Here is a 17502-nt window from a genome sequence, read left to right as displayed (position 1 = left end):
GAAATGAATTTTATGTAGCTTCAAGTGATTATTAAAAAAAATAATAATAATATTATTTATTATAATAATATTTATTATATTTATTATAATTTATAATAATATAAATAATAATAGCCAATTGGTAAAAATATTTACCACCTATAAAATGAAAATGCTTTACGATTTTTCCTTAGAAATCCTTCCCCGTGAGAAAAAAAAGCCAACTAGCAACCAACCTGTGAGTTCAAACTTTGACACTTCGAATCTAAATAGCACTTGGACCGACAATGTCAGCCGGCTAAAGTTTATTGAGAAGCCTATTACTGAAAAAGTACACAAGGAATAGATATTATCAATTTTCATCGTGAATTCCGGTTCGACTACATTTTTAACGGGAGTGGGTGCAGTCTATTGAACTGAAACATTCAAATGCGCCTGAAATTCACAAATGAAGTTAAAGTTCAGGTGTTTGCATTATTCCCATAATGTTTTCTGTTTTTTTCCGAAATATATTGCAAAAGAAGGTCCCCCCCCGTTGAACCAAAAATGTATAAGAAAAACATATTGCAGATTAAAAAAAATCCTAACCAGGAACAACTTATTTTTAGTTAGGATTAAAGATAAAATAAAAATGTGATACAAGGTAAATGAACCGCTAACTTTTTATTTCAGTTTTTACAACAAATTCTAAAGCTTCAGAAAACTATTGCCACAGCAATTACTTCGACGCATCTGAGCTAATTGGATTTGTCATAGACGTCTATTTTCGGAAAGCCGACGTTTTTTCTGTCATAATCAAAACTTTTCCTTTAAATTTGAAACAGTAAGATAAATGCTATTTGGGACCGAAGAAATTCTATTTTAGCCAATGATATAAACGACCACTTATGCAGTGTGAAAAAAAAGAAGAAATTGCCCAATGTTTGAAATGTTCAGTTGGTACCTCATTTAGTACATACTTCTAATGAGAATAGCAAAATTATATTCATTACGTTTCGTAAAGATTTTTTCCACGAGACCTACATGCTGCAGTTTCAGATTTAGAGCAGTTGGCCATAACGAATTATCAATTAGATTAAAAAAAGGATCAATGACTGATCTACTTTGAACTTGAAATTGCAAAAAGGGCGTTGGCAGCCACATCTAACTTTGGGCAACTGGAGCATGCCTCAACCGATTTATACGGAAAAAAAGGATAAAATTCAACGTTTAAAGGTCACATCTTGGCACGGAGAACTATCACTCCAAGAGAAGGAGGCTAATAGTATATATTTTGCCACAACTGGAAAAAGCTTATATTCAGTGTCGTGCTTTGTATATGGTGATAAAAACAAACAAAAATACTTTTTAGAACATGAAGGTAAACACATTTTTTTTTCTAGCCGCCTTTGCTTTGTTTCAGCACTCTCACCTTGTTTCTAAATTAAATTATTACTTTTTCATTAAAATTCACCGCGAGCAACAGCCTGTTTTTACAAAGTCAATAGCAGCATATCAACAAGCTACTTTTAATATTGATTTTTTAGGATTAAAAATTTTTTAAGAAAGGGGGGGGGGGGCAATTTGAAATTTAAATTGGTCACATTAGAATTTCATGTAGACAATTTTAGAAAATATCGCAAAACGTCAAGATCATCAAAGTTAACGAGGGACAGAGGGAAGGACCACAATACTTCTCTTTCGTGCATACCAGACCTAACTACAATGTTTCATTGCTTAATACTTTCATTCAATACACCTAAGAAACTTCTATGAAATACATCTAAGAATACACGTAAAAAATTTTGTAATAATTTTCTTGACAATACATCTATTCATCATCCTTTAATACTAATATTTAATTTTGAACTACACTTATATAATTTTTTTAAATTTATCTTAAGATTCAACTGTTAAATTGTATCTCTTTTACGAACAATCTCAACCTACAGGTAATTTAAAAAAACAGGTCATTGGGACAACTGGTGAAAAGAATCCAACTATAATAAAACGGGGAGAGGGGAATACGGCAATTTATGCCAAAGATATATTTCAAATTTTCCGTATTTTCACCGAAATAATTCTGGATAAGAAGTTTTTCAAAACAATGTCGGAAGAGGGAACATCCTCTCTGCTCACCTCGGTGAGCAGATATGATTAAGTACATTCTAATAGTAAACACATAAACAACAAGATTAAAATTCAGAATCTTATGCTTCTTCAATTACTCTTGTCAAATTTTATTGCCTGTCATTATTGATTACTGAATTAACTATTTTGAATAAGCTGTTTCAACTTATGATTTCGGCACCACTTCCGTTTTAAAATACGTTGTTTCTTATACCATAAAAACTTCGTTTACCTTTTTTTTTAGCTTAAGAGTAATAAGATATACGACTTGTGAATATCCATACTGGCAAACAGCATCCAACAAGAACTTAAAATACAGGGAAGGACGAAGAGAAAGAAGTGGATGGAATTATAGGTTGTGATTACAAGTAGCCAATTGCGATTAAAAATGGTTGCCGCCAAAGTCGGTCCAAATTTAATTTTTTATTCTTTCATGATAAAAAAAAAACTCCTAGAAAAGAAAATAGCCTGATTTCAAGAATAGAGTCTAAGATCACAAAGTTTGCACCGTGGGAGGGAAAAATCAAGGCAGTTTAAGAACAAAGTTCTCTCGGTTTGCGCTTAACTGGGCCCCTATTCAACTGAATCCTAATACAGTTAAACCCTGAATTTAACTGAACCCGTTTTCAACTGAACTAGAACCCTAGTTCAACTGAACTCCCGTTCAATTGAACCCCCATTTAAATCAACCCTTATGTGACCCAATCCCCATTTAAATCAAGCAGTGTTTGACTCGACTCAACACAGTGCCTAGGAATAAGTTTGAAATAGCACTGATTAGAAGCTCAAAATTTACTCTCACCTCGGACGCTGTTCAAATATTATGATTAGCTTGTTTTAAGATGTGCGAATGGAAAGGAGGGACGATCGTTGAATTCAGGTATTGACTAAAAAATTAGAAATAGCTTTTTCTCTGGTCACGGTTATATTTTAATAAGATGTAGTCTCTTATCTAGGAGCACACAAGAGTAAGAAATAATTTGAAGAAAATTTGAGAGGGATAGGGAAGAAACCAAATTTTAGAGGCTTATAAAGTTCTGCTGCAAAAGAAAGTTTTAGATGAATGCGACGGTAGCGATTATTTAACTTAGAATCCGCTTTGAATAATTTTTTATTTATTTATTAATTATTTACAACTTTCGGGTGAAACATGATATGTAACATCAAAACCAGTGACCAGTTAATGAACGTTTTAAGGGATGACAAAACGAGCCGAATTACATATTCCAGTTACATTGATGATTTGAAGAGAGTTGAGCTGAATGGTGCTGATTTAAATGGCGGTTGAGTCAAACAGGGTTAGGTTAAAAAGGGGTTGAGTTACATGAGGATTGAGTTAAATTTGGGTTGAATTGAATGGAGGTTCACCTAAAGTGGATTTGAGTCGCAGGAAGGTTCAGTTTAACAGGATTGAGATGCATGGGATTTGAGTTGAACGAAAGTTAAGCTGCATGAGGTTTGAGTTAGAGAGGGGTTGAGTTAAATAAGGATTGAGTTGCCAGAAAGTTCAGTTTAATGGGTTTAGTTAAACAAGGATTCAGTTGCACGGGAACCAGTTTTTTCCAGGGTACTATCATGAAACACTGATTGGATAGCAAGGAGCGGGATATAGACAGCACTCAAAATTGTTAAATCGTTTTACTATAGTAGACAAAGATTCTGATTTAGAGAAATGTATCATGGGACTTTCACTTTTTCAGGTCTTGATTGTTGCCGCTTTGATTGTCCTTGCCACTGCCGCTCCACCCTCATACCCAAGCTACCAACCATCCTACAAAAATTACGACGTAAGTGGTCATTGAACCTTTAATTATATAATATAATTAAATACAAAAAACATAAAACTAAAAACAGCCACGAAGTGTTGCAGTAAATTCAAGCGTTAAAGATATGTATAAAAGATCTTCAAATGCCGGAAAAAGTTCTGCTTGGTTGGCAGAATCTTTAAACCACTTCGATATTAATGATCCAGCAAACCCGTAAACAATTAAGGTACTAATATATTTGATATTGATACGGAGTTTCTCAAGGAAAAATATATACATATAAACATATATTGATTATGAACAAAATGAATTAAAAGTAATATGATTAATGGTAGAAACACACATATACAAACGTAACACATAGTGACGCAACTCCCTCTGATTACATGCAGAAGGAAATGCATAAAAATGTAATCGAACCCCATCTTCATTCGGCCTTGCAATGGGCTATTCCATCAATCCCACATGTTGATTTCTTTTAACCTTTTGATGAAATTGGACGAGGGACTAGCGGCAAATCAAGCACGCAATTTGTGCCTGCTGCCACGAATAATAAAAGATTACAGAAGCAATAACTAAAAAAAAACATTTTTTTGCTGAGTGAATTGTAGCCGTTTGCCAGGGGTACTAACTAGGGGAGGGGGATGACCTCCCAAATTTTTCAAAGATAACTTTTTGGTATTTTCTAAAAAAAAATGTCCCTGGCCCTAGATTTTGAAACATAGCTTTTTAGTATCTCCATAAAAAATGCCACTGTCCCCTCTCTACATTTTGGTGAATTGATGCCTCTGAGAATACCATTGTCTGAAGAGAAATAATGCTCCCGCCATTAAACAACTGTATGCCTACATTTAACAATCAACCGCATACTTACATTTAACAAAATATCAACATTTGTATTCGATAATTTCTTCCAGTATGAGCAGATATTTTGAGATTCTTCGGGTTCGGATCTCTTGTCACCATAAAGCGAAGTAAATAGCACATAGTAAAGTGAGTTATGTCGATTTAAACAATCGAGAAAGTAAAATAATGCTTGGTGGAATCTTTTTTTGTCTTTAAAAATCTCAGGTTTTATTTTTGAACTGAAGGACTTTAGTAATATCAGCAGAAACCGTGCAATATAAGACATCGTGACTTTAGGATCAAGTTCAGAATGATAAATCCCACCAAATGGGATGATAGTACTCTTTAAATCCCGTGTTCAATAAGCTTATTGCAATTCATTTTTGTAAAGTTTGGCGTTCAACAGGCATTTACAGTTACTGACTTTTCGTTCAAAAGTGCTTATTGAAACTTACTAAATTAATTATGTGCTTATTGTACTACAGAGCTTAATAAGCTGCAATCCTTCATTTCATAGATACTAAGTTCTTGTTATATTTATCTGTCAGAACAACCCAACAATATTTTCGGTCAGTTTCAAATGTTCTATGTGGTTAGAAAATCATTCAGACTTATATTGGAAGAAATTTAGTTTGATACTCAAACTGCGTTCAATAGAGTGGCAATATTTATGTGCTTATTCAATAGGTTTCTAAGATTAATTGTAGTTAGCTCTGATAGATTCCTTAGAATTACAAGTTTCTACAAGTGCTTCTTATTAAGTAGATGCCATTGAGGTTTTAAATATAGTAAATCAACAATTTTTGACAAGTTTTGAAACAAGAAAAATTTGTATTCTATTTTAGCATGCGAAAACACACAAATCTGGATTATTTTAAAGAGGAAAGCCCCCTTCCAAATTAAGAATTCTAAGTACTACCGACATTTTTAATTCTGAAAATTATTTCTGTATTGGATTAAATTCTGAAATTACTCCATTACAAGGCTCATAGCTATGAAAATGCCAGACTAACGAGTTGTTTCTGAAATATTTACTTTTTTGAAGTTGTTCGAAATAAAAACATATGAATACAGCAAAACCTTGGTATTCTAAAACGGTCTCAATTTTAACCTTAGGCATTTCTTTAGAAAGACCCGTTTCAACCACAAAGAGAGATATTTAGACAATTCAGTTTTTCTCTGGTTAAAGAGTTGAATAAGAAAAAAAAGGCTTCAATATAATCAAATTCATAATATAGACATTAGCCATAATAACAATGACAAATTTCAACTGCAAATCGCAGAAGGACAATGCAAATGAAATGAATTAGTATTTCTAATGCTAATAAAGGGAACAGGGATAAGCATCATGTAGGAATTTTCAATAACTGGCACAAGACATGTTGAGATCCCTTTTCTTTTGCTGCAAAAATAGCGTTAATTGGCAGTTAGCAGATTAAAATTCTCATTAAAGAAGACTTGAAAAAGCGAAATATTATATTTACGATCGCACAATTCAAGCTCAGTGGAAAACTAATCTACAGTCTGTAGCACACTAGCTAATATTTTTTTTTTTCGTTTTAGAATTATGAAAGCTATAAACCTTACAACTTTGCCTACGCTGTCAAGGATGACATTACCTACAATGACTATTATCATCAAGAAAGTCAAGACGACAAAGGATATGTCACGGGTAGCTACCGAGTTGCCCTTCCTGATGGTCGTCACCAAACAGTAACTTACACTGCTGACGATTACAATGGCTACGCTGCTAATGTTCAATATGCCGGTGAAGCTAAATACCCAGAATACAAATCTGCTTCCTATCCAGCTTACAAGCCATCATATTCTAGATATTAAGTGATAAAAAAAAATTAACTTTATATTTTTGCGTATCGAAGCTAAATTTTCTTAAAAAATTAAGTGAGACTGTTTTTCCCCATTTTTGATAGTTACGGTTTCAGAGAGACTCATTTTTCCCTAGACATGAAAAAGACATAGACATGAAATACCTCATTCGTCCCCCTTTTTCACACAAAAGGCTAGTTTTCAGAGACTAAGACAATTTTGAATTAAAATCAAGTAGTTATGGGCACCAGGCCATAGGCTAATTGTAGAAAAAAGGCAAGGCAAGTAGTTCGAGTGAGTGAGAGGCAAATCTAGCATAAGCCCTTTTTAGGATTGTATGAAAATTATATCATTTCACTTGTTGAAAGATAAGTATATCTATCATCCGTCCATACGTCATTACTAGCGCAGAACTAAGTTCGAGGGGTAACCTCAGATCAACGGTAATCGCTGAGAAGTATTTTTTTTCGTGTCAGCCCTCTGCTTGATCAAGTCCCACGACTCGGCCGTTCTTCCTTCGACGACTTTCCAAGTCAAGCGTTTTGCGTCAGTTTTTATCGGTCAGTAGACCAAGGGCTTCAAACCTGTTGGAAAGTTTTAGAGCAAATTTTGACCAGTCTCGGTCATTCAATGCAATCAAAGAAAGCAAATATATATATTTTGCTTTGGCTGAAAAGTAGTTGGAGAGCCACCAGCCTCCCTCCCTTGCCTTTTTAACAGCAATCTTTCCAGAAATGTTTGACCATAATTTTGAAAAAGACATCTTGCTCAAAATAGTCAAAAGCTAAAATATCTATACCTATGGGGACTATATCACCCCCCCCCCCCCCACAGCTTTGGAGAGGGATGCTGAACATTGAAAAACATACTGTGTGCTTGCTGATAGTCCGAAGGACGAAGTTTCAAGATCTAAGGAACGGCTGACGATTTAAGTTGAAAATTTCAGGGGATGTTGAAGAGCTATCGGAGGATAGCTAGCCCCCAATGCCCTTTTTAGAAGCTCCCTCCTCTCATCACTGATTAAAATTTTGAAAAAGCAATTTTGTTCAAAACAGTCATAAGGCCTAATAACTATGCCCTTATGGATGCAATACCCCTACAGCCCCCGGGTAAGGATTGTAAATTATGTAATTTGCCCCTTTTTACACGCAGGATTTATCAGTACGAAAAGAGAGGAATCTTCTTTATTCTACGTACCTTCGAAAAGGCTAAGGGTATTAACTTCAGGAAATGTTGAGGGGTCGTTACACCAAATCTAATGATACCATGTGCATCCTCTTTATCCAAAAAGGTATATCTGCGATATAACGAGAACAGCTAAGGATATTAAGTTTAAACTTTCAGAGCATAATCAGAAGGTGTCAAAATGTGGTCGGAAGACAACCAGTCGCCTTCATATTCCCTTTTAGCTGCCCTACCTCCAAAGATCTCTGATCAAAACTTTGGAATAGCCATCTTGTTCAAACTAGTCGTTAGAGTCAAGCATCTGTACCTTCGGGGATGACTTAACCCCCACAGACCTTGGGGCAAGTGTTGTAATTTATATAAGTTGCCCATTGTTTATATGCAAGGTTATTTGTTGGAGAAAGGTAGCATGTTTGATCCTGAGTCTCCAAATAGGCGAAGAATATTAAGGTAAAACTTTTAGAAAACATTGAGGGGGATGTCAAACAAAATCAAAGCACACTATATAACCAAAGGTTTTCAAAAGGACACAACAGCAATATATAAGGAACAGGTAAGGGTGTTAAGTGGAAACTTCAAAGGCGAGTCGGTAAGCATGTTGAAAAGGAAGGAGGGGAAGCCACCCCTCCCCCTCTTGATCTTTTAGATTCTCTTCTTAACACTGATAGAGATCATAAAAAGCCATTTTATTCGAATTTGGTCAGTAACAATACAGTGAAAAAGGGAATGTTTAAATAGTTCTTGAGGTTAAAGCGTCACAAAATATAAACTTTAAAAAATACTAAAAGATTTCATTCATTTACTTTTTGCTTCAAGGCAACAAACTAATATAGAAATTAGATTCATGCATAGATTCATATTTTATTTTAATTTGGCCCCTTAGTGACAGGTCATATTAATTGCTCATTCAATTAGGGCCTTCGAAAAAAATCACAAATTGCTCAGTCATTATCTTCAAGACAATTTTTCAGTTCTTTTGTCTTTTTTATTTTTCACTTTTACAGAAATCCATTAAAACAAACAGACATTACACAAAAAAAATTAAATTATTTTTTAAACAAAAGTAAATAGCGACGAAGCTATGTCTTGAGCAGAGGAAAAAAAAACTAACAGAAATTATGTTGAAACAATGAGCGAAAAGTTAAAATAAACAGATTTTAGACTTAATGAAAAAGGAAACCAATAATGAGCTTAATATAACTGATATTTAACTCAAAACGAACAGAAATTATTAGATATATAAACTGGGAAGCCGTCCCCTATGCAGCCAAAAAAAAAAACAACAACAAACAAACAAATATTAAAGTTAAAAGAAGCCCATATTAGACTCAATAAAAAATAAAACCAACAATGAACTTATAATGTACCAAAAATGAAACAGATATTCAACTCAAACTCAAAACCAACAGGAATTACTAGATATAGGAACTGTGATATACGAGGTCGTCCCCCTTGCACCCCGATAGCGCGAGTGTCAGTCGCGCTTTACTGAAAGCAATATATATTTTAAGTGATTTACATTTTATCATTTGAACAATGAGAAATAAACAGATTAACGAAAACTCTCGAAATTAATGCGATTATATTTTACTATATCAATTCAGTTCCATCAGGCTGATATACACTAAAGTTGTATTCCTATTTTCTTCATTCTAATTATAATCCTTTAATATGCATAAAAGAACCAAATATATTTGTCATTACAAAACTTCACTTCAAAGAACAAAATGGATTTCTTCAAAAATTAAAACCATTCATTGTCTAACTGTACTTTAGGCACCATTGCTCTATATATTTCGATGAAATAGACCAAAAAAGAAAAAAAAGACATAAAATTGTTTTTTTAAGCATTTATATGTTCTTTTGTGTGACCTTGATTGCCATTGGAATTTTATATTTCAATTATTACAGTTTTAGGTAATAATTAATAGAAAAATTAATTTGGTTTTTATTTGTTACAACATAAACAATAAAGCAAAAAAAAAAAAAAAAAAAAAAAAAAAAAAAAAAAAAAAAAAAAAAAAAAAAATGACGTTCCAGGATTAATATATGTTTACAAAAATCGACACTCCCTCTCGCTTTTCTTCCGTTTTACAATTATAAGCTGTGTTTTATTGAAAACATTATGTATTTCGAATAGTTTAATTTTTATAGGGCAATATCTTGGATTTTCTTTTAGGGGAGGAGGTAAGAGTGTTCAGGGGGGGGGGTACCAAAATACTTTACAAAACACATCAAAATTTAGCTGTATGCATTTTTTAACCTTTTTAAAAAGTAGAATTGAACCTTTAGAAGAGGGAGAAGTTGAAACCTTGAGTTTTTATTTGACAAAAGCTCCTTTTTTTATTTTGCTTTCAGTAAAGCGCAAATGACACCCGCGCTATAGCTGTGGTACAAGGGGGACGACTTCCCATTTCATATATCTAGTAATTTCTGTTTGTTTTGAGTTTGACTAGAGTATCAGTATTGTTTTTTGTATATAAGTCCTTAATTTCATGGCTTTTCAACATCTCAGTAAGCCACCAGTTGGAATTTGCATTGACAAGCCACAAAGAGACTTCTTGCAAACGGTATTTGTTAATAGAAAAATTTCTGTTCGTTTTAAATTTGTGTCACTCTTTATGTTTATTAGAACAAGAGCTAAGAGCTCATATGGCACTTGTGACGAGGTCGAAAAAGCCAAGAGCTCATATGGTATGAGCTCTAGCAAAATTCGAAGAATCAATAGATTGCTTTAAAAGGAAAATCAGAGGCTTAATGCCGGTTGGGATTTAAAGTAAGAGCTCTGAGTCACGAAGTCTTTCTAAATATCTTAAGATCCGACCACCCACTCGTAAGTTAAAAATACCTCAATTTTTCTAATTTTTCCTCTCCCTTCAGCCCCCCAGATGGTCGAATCGGGGAAAACGACTTTATCAAGTCAATTTGTGCAGCTCCCTGACACAGCTACCAATTTTCATCGTCCTAGCGCGTTCAGAAGCACCAAACTCGCCAAAGCACTGAACCCCACCACCTTACTACACCAAAGAGGGCGGATCCAGTCCGGTTGCGTCAATCACGTATCTACAACATTTATAAGTGTTTTCCAAGATTTCCGGTTCCGGTTTCCCCCTTCAACTCCCTCTAATGTCAAAAGATCTGATTGCGATTTGAAATAAGAGCTCCGAGACATGAGTTCCTTCTAAATATTAAATTTCATTAAGATCCGGTCACCCGTTCTTAAGTTAAAAATACCTAAATTTTTCTGATTTTTCCAAATTAACAACCCCCAGCTGCCTCAAAGAGAACGGATCCGTACCAATTATGTCAATCTCGTATCTACAACTTGTGCTTATTCTTCACATCAAGTTTCATCCCGATCTCTCCTCTCTAAGGGTTTTCCGAGATTTCCGGTTTCCAAGATTTCTGTTTCACCCTGCAACCCTCTATGTCCCCGGATCTGATTCGAATTGAAAATGGAGCATCTGAGACATTAAGATTCTCCTATATATCAAGTTTCATTAAGATCCGATGACTCATTCGTAAGATACCTCGATTTTCACGTTTTCCAAGAATTTTGGTTTCCCCCTCCAACTCCCTTTAATGTCACCGAATCTGGTCGAGATTTAAAAAAATAGTTCTAAAGCACAAGATCCTTCTAGATATCAAATCTCTTTAAGATCTGATCACCCGTTCGTAAGTTACAAATACCTCATTTTTTCTAATTTTTCCGAGTTACTCTCCCCCCCCCCCAAGTCCACCAAACAGAGCGGATCCGGTCCAGTTATGTCAGTCACCTATCTTGGACTCGTGCTTATTCTTTCCACAAAGTTTCATCCTGATCTCTCCGCTTTAAGCGTTTTCCAAGATCCCCCCCCCCTAATGACACTGGATCCGATCGGGATTTAAAATAAGAGATCTGAGTTTCGAGGTCCTTCTAAATATGAAATTTCATTAAGATACGATCACTCTTTCGTAAGTCAAAAATACCTCATTTTCTCTAATTTTTTGAATTAACTCCCCCCCCAACTCCCTCAAAAAATAGCAGATCCGTTCCGGTTATGTCAATCCCGTATCTAGGACTTGTGCTTATTTTCTCCACCAAGTTTCATCCCGATCCCTCCCTTCTAAGCGTTTTCCAAAAATTTAGGTTCCACTCCCCCCTAACTTCCCCTTTACCGGATCCGGTCGGGATTTAAAATAAGAGCTCTGAGACACGATATACTTCTAAAAATCAAATTTCATTAAGATCCGATCACTCCTTCTTGAGTTAAAAACTCCTCATTTCTTTAATTTTTCAGAATTAACCCTCCTCCCCCAAAGAGAGCGGGTCTGTTCCGGTTATTTCAATCATATATCTACGACTTATGATTATTTTTAACACCAAGTTTCATCCCGATCCCTCCACTCTAAGCGTTTTCCAAGATTATAGCACCCCCCCAATGTCACCGGATCCGGTTAGGATTTATAAGAAAAACTCTGAGACACGATATCTTTCCAAAAATCAAATTTCATTAAAAATACCTCATTTTTCTATTTTTTCAGAATTAACCCCCCCCCCCAACTCTTTCAAAGAGAGCGGATCCGCTCCGGTTATGTCAATCACGTATCTAGGACTTGTGCTTATTTTTCCCACCAAGTTTCATCCCGATCCCTCAACTCTAAGCGTTTTCCGAGATTTTAGGTCCCCCCTCAATTCCCCCTAATGTCACCAGATCCAGTCAGGATTTAAAATAAGAGCTCTGAGACACGATATTCTTCCAAACTTTAAATTTCATTCAGATCCGATCACTCCTTCGTAAGTTAAAAATACCTCATTTTTTCTAATTTTCAGAAATACCCCCCCCCCCCAACTCCTCCAAACAGAGCAGATCCGTTCCGGTTATGTCAATACCGTATCTAAGACTTCTGCTTATTTTTCCCACCAAGTTTCATCCCGATCCCTCCATTCTAAGCGTTTTCCAAGATTTTAGGCCCCCCCCCCCCCAAATCCTCCCAGTTTCAGCGGATCTGGTCGGGATTTAAAACGAGAGCTCTGACAGACGATATCTTTCCAAACATAAAATTTCATTAGGATCCTATCACCCGTTCGTAAGTTAAAAATACTTCATTTTTTTATATTTTTCCGAATTAACCGACCCCTCACCCCTCCCCCAGATGGTCAAATCGCCAAAAATACTATTTGTAATTTAATCTTGTCCGGTCCCTGATTCGCCTGCAAAATTCCATAGTCCTAGCTAACCTGGAAGTGCCTAAAGCAGTAAAACCGGGAAAGACAGACCGAAAGACTGACAGAATTTGCGATTGCTATATGTCACTTGGTTAATACCAAATGCCATAAAAAACTTCTGTTTTTATTTTGAAATTAACTGGAAATAGTAATAGCTCCAAGACATAGAACTGATTCCAAATCCATAATGTTTTAGACCCCAGTAAAAATTTCAGTTCAATTGTGAAAACCCAGTTACAAGTCAGGCCAGTATACCTGCCTTGACTACCATTTACCCAACAACCGTCTCTAGACTCGCGTCTACAGCAAGCTCAATTTTACCTTGGTTTTATTTACCTTGAAGGAGCGACTCGGCTCAATAATAACTATAACTCTAAAAAAATGAAATTTTAATATCAATAGATGCATCAAATGGTAAGGTAAAGGTAAAGGATACGGCATTAGACTTTACAGTACCTACCGGCGGTGCTGATCTCCGTTTCTTGGCCCTTCAGCCAGGAAGTGCAATGGGGGATTGGGGGCCAACCATCCTGTGCTTTCGCACACCCTTCCTGTTTACCTTCCCCAGATTTCTCCAGGTACCCATTTAAAGCTGGGTCGACTCTGGCTAAGCTTACAGAGTCACGCCACTGACTCCCGTCCCAAACTGAACAATTGGGTACACTGGGATTCGAACCCGCGTCCTTTCAGACAAAGAATCCCAAATCCAGCGCACCAACCGACTCGGCTAGGACGCCGAGTCGTTGGTGCTTGCTTGACGCGAGTCTAGAGACGGTTGTTGGGTAAATGGTAGTCCAGGCAGGTATACTGGCCTGACTTGTAACTGGGTTTTCACAATTGAACTGAAATTTTTACTGGGGTAAAAATGGGTCAACTTATTATTCTGATTCCAACTATGTAAAATTCATCAAGTTTAGTGTTTCACCTCAGAAGTTGCGAGCCTGAAGAAACTTGACTGATTATTGAAATAGGGGGAAACACCCTCCAAAATTCAAGGAATAAATGAAAGTCACACTATTAGATTCAGCGCACTGCAGAATCCTGCTGTAGAAATCTCAAGCTCCTATATCAGGGTTCGGACAGGTCGGTTCGTTTCAAATTATAGGCTCTGTCCTATTTATATAGGATTTCCCGAGCCAAAATATAGGCCAAATATAGGATTCGGAAGTCTTCGGGATCAGATCGGTGGTAGATGGGGTGGGATGCCTGGTCACGTAAATTCGTTATTTCCATTTTTCTGCATTTTTTTTTTTTTTAATTAGACACACATACTGTTCCAAGGATTGACTGATACAGGTAAAATACCCGGAATCACTCTTGCTGCTTCTTGGGCATCAATTTCGATATGAGGTCAGTTTTTCCTCTTTGCAAGAGACTGCTCCATTCTCGCAGATTCCGCCATCTGCTCTCTTTCACTTGTTCTCGACTCCACAGTAACTTCGAGCAAAGAAACAGCTAGGGCAATGTCTATGGAACTCTTGGACCCGGCAGCGTTCTTCATTCTATCGGTCACTTCTTGAAGTAGAGTATCTGCTACTGTTCTCTTTTCTCTTTGGTCTGATGCTCTAAGTTTTTCTTTTCGCTTTCCAGGTCTTCAATTTCTTTCTTTTTGTCGTGGGCCTCCTGCAACTTCCACTTGTTGTCCTCTTCAAAAGCTCCTTTCTCCTTCTCGGATAGCTCTTCTTTTTTCTTTTCATGCAGATATTGTTGATACCGAGACCGTGCAGAACGTGCAAGATTCAACATTTCTTTTGTAATAAAAAACCGTTCTGGTTTTCCTCCATAAAGTCTCAACGTGTCATATACCATGAGTCTCGCATCCAGAACGCGTTCAGACATTAATGTCTGGTCTTCACCGAGAATCCTACCAGAACGCGAGAACCCACGCTCAACATCTGCGCTGCCAGGCGATAACGTCAGCATTGCTTTGATAAGCTTGGTAAGTTCCGGGTACTTGCTTTCCCCGCGCTCATTCACCAGTCCAAAGTAATGGCTCCAAAAATGATCAATCCAAGTAATGTCCTCACGGGGTCCATTTTCTGTTCGCAAAAGCAGCCACTCAGCCTGGGCGACGACTAAGCTTGCTCCAATCACAATCTCGAGTGCCACAGCCGCTATCTCTGCAATGCTTCTTGAATCCTTCATGTTGATCGGATTCAAAAAGCGTAAAGCCTCCAGAAAACCATCCTTTTCCAGAGAACATTTGCTCAAAATATGGCGAATGCCCGCAATAAAATGTTTTCACAAATTGACATAGAAAATGGCCTTGTCTTTCAGCGTTGCTTTCTCACGGAAAGCTCGTTCCACATTTTCTGAAACTATGGGCTTTTCTGCAAATTTTTCAGCAAGGTTCAACATTTCTGGTGAGAAATTTCATTCTCGGTCACGAAATCTGGAGTAAAGACCCGTCCGCAAAGCGTCACAACTAGTCTTTTGATCTCCGAGTTCAGCACATGAATGAGAGGCACTTCTTTCTGGAACAGTTGGGTAAAACTTATGAACAGTTCTGCTGAGGCTAGAACAAAATCGAGTTGGGCCTTCATCGTCGCACTTCTGATATAAGCCACCATCTTCAGAAATTTGGGAGTGGACAGAACTTTCTTCAGTTTTTTCTCTCTCGGCATGAAGTTCATTAAGTACTCTAAGATTACCGACAAGTGCTGCATGATTCTAGCAAGGGCACGTCCAATCGTCAGCTAGCGGCTTATGACATGCTATATGAAAGCATTCTCTGGCACTCTTACTTTCTTTTGGTACTTTCAATAGTCTTCACAACGTGAAGTCTTCATGACGTTTGGTCCATCACTTCCAAGCATGATCAGTTTTTCAAGTGGCAGCTGATTCTGCTCAATGGCTGACATAATCTTCCTACACAGATCATCAATTGTCGCGTGGCCCATAAAACTTGTGCATAAAAGTCTGCTCTGGATTTCGTTTCCATATGAGGACCAATATCGAACACATATCTGTAACTCTTTCATACCAGCGTTGTTGGTTGTCTCGTCATATTCTAGTACAAGATATGATTGAATGTCCTTCACAAGCATTTGCTTACAGTAAGGATGCAGCGCATCGGTGATCAGATACATGAGTTTCATCGCACATAGGGACATTTCGTCGGAGATCATACCGGGGAACATCGCATGGAAGGTTGCGACAATATGGTCTGAAGAGTTAGCAGACGTGGAACTGTGTACCGTCTGAAGTGCCCATATTAACTCAGCTTTATAAGCGGCATCACGCTCACAAAACATGCTTGTACCAACTAACGGTTTATCCTTGGTTGTTTCATCAACTCGAGATTGTCCATTTAGATTAAGCTATAGTAGATGTAGTTAAGCAGTAACTGCGGCTTTGTGTTCTGCAGATCGCACATGTTGGTTTACCCCTGAGCAGCCCCAACTGTGCAACCAAAATTTTGCAAGCAGAGTTTGCAAAAGAACAAGTACTGGTAGTTCCCAGTCTTACACCATTCGCCAATCTTTCTACCGCTGCGATCCGTCTTAGCAAGCCATGAACTATTAAACTTGGTAGGACCCATACTTAATTACCAAGCATCACCTACAAAATAGCATTCCAAGATTAAAAGACCATAAAAAGAAAAAATATGGATATGTCCAAAAGCGGGCCGTATTCGCATCAGCCTTTAAAATACCGTTCAGGAAGGAAACGCAGAAGTCGCAAGAACTCCAGTCTCATTAAACAGATACTGCTAGCCTATATACTGATCTTTGTTCATTTCGGACAGGCCCAACATGACAAAAAAACAAAACATAGGCTACTAAGTCAACACAACAGCATAGCCCAGGCAGAAGCAGCTTACTAAGCCCAGTACAAAACATTAGTTAAGTTCAAACCGCTCATCAGTTGTAATTAATTATCGATCTACACCGAAAGACTGCTCAGTCTACAACAGAGTCAAAAGCAAAAAGAAAAGCACATCTTGGCTTACTTCAAGAGAAGTGAAAATTGCAAATCATGAGCAATGTTCTTAGTAGTCTTCAGCCGAAAATATAGGAATGATAGGATTTTAGCCAAAATATAGGCATTTTATAGGAGTGCATAAGAATATAGGAATTTTTTGGAATTTATAGGCGAGTCCGAACGCTGCTATATACAAAAACGTGGAATTATGCTATTTTTGCCAGAAGAGAGATCATGGATACGTATTTATTTATTATTTTTCTAGGATGATCGCATAAAAAATGGTCCGAGAAGATCGGGAGAGGATCCATTCGAAACGAAAATTAGAAGTTCTAGTGCCCTATTTAAGTGACCAAAAAGATTGCAGGGTAATTGGCCCTCCTCCCACGCCCCTTTTTCCCCAAAGTTATCTGATAAAAACTTTGAGATAGCCATTTTGCTTAGTATAGTTGATAGATCAAATAATATAGTTATGCAATTTGCCCATTGTTTACGTATGGTATTTATTATTGGGAAAGATACAGACATTTCTCAGGGGGGGGGGGAGATTTTGTGCTTGGGATGGATTTCCATAGGGAGAATCGCCTTAGGGGAGGGAAATTCCCCGGGGGTGAATTTTCCATGGGAAACTTTACACTGTGGGGATTGGACAGAATT

General features: G+C 36.9%; 2 protein-coding genes across 6 annotated transcripts in view; one reads left to right on the top strand and one right to left on the bottom strand.

The window, feature by feature from the left end:
* LOC136040727 (8-oxo-dGDP phosphatase NUDT18-like) overlaps positions 1-17502 on the bottom strand; it is a 64415-nt gene that overhangs the window by 20159 nt on the left and 26754 nt on the right. The gene's annotated exons all lie outside the window — the stretch shown is intronic.
* On the top strand, positions 1184-6608 carry LOC136040754 (cuticle protein 19-like). The gene is made up of 3 exons (XM_065725072.1): positions 1184-1339; positions 3789-3875; positions 6264-6608. The coding sequence occupies exons 1-3, from the start codon at positions 1334-1336 to the stop codon at positions 6537-6539; spliced, it is 369 nt and encodes a 122-aa protein (XP_065581144.1). The 5' UTR covers positions 1184-1333; the 3' UTR covers positions 6540-6608.

The sequence above is a fragment of the Artemia franciscana genome, chromosome 2 (assembly GCF_032884065.1).
Source record: "Artemia franciscana chromosome 2, ASM3288406v1, whole genome shotgun sequence".
Taxonomy (NCBI): domain Eukaryota; kingdom Metazoa; phylum Arthropoda; class Branchiopoda; order Anostraca; family Artemiidae; genus Artemia; species Artemia franciscana.
This window is presented reverse-complemented; position numbering and strand designations above follow the sequence as displayed.

Excerpts from the sequence above, each read along its gene's own strand:
- LOC136040754 (XM_065725072.1), top strand. Across the intron at positions 3,876-6,263 it reads CATCCTACAAAAATTACGAC|AATTATGAAAGCTATAAACC; the intron begins GTAAGTGGTCAT and ends TTTTCGTTTTAG.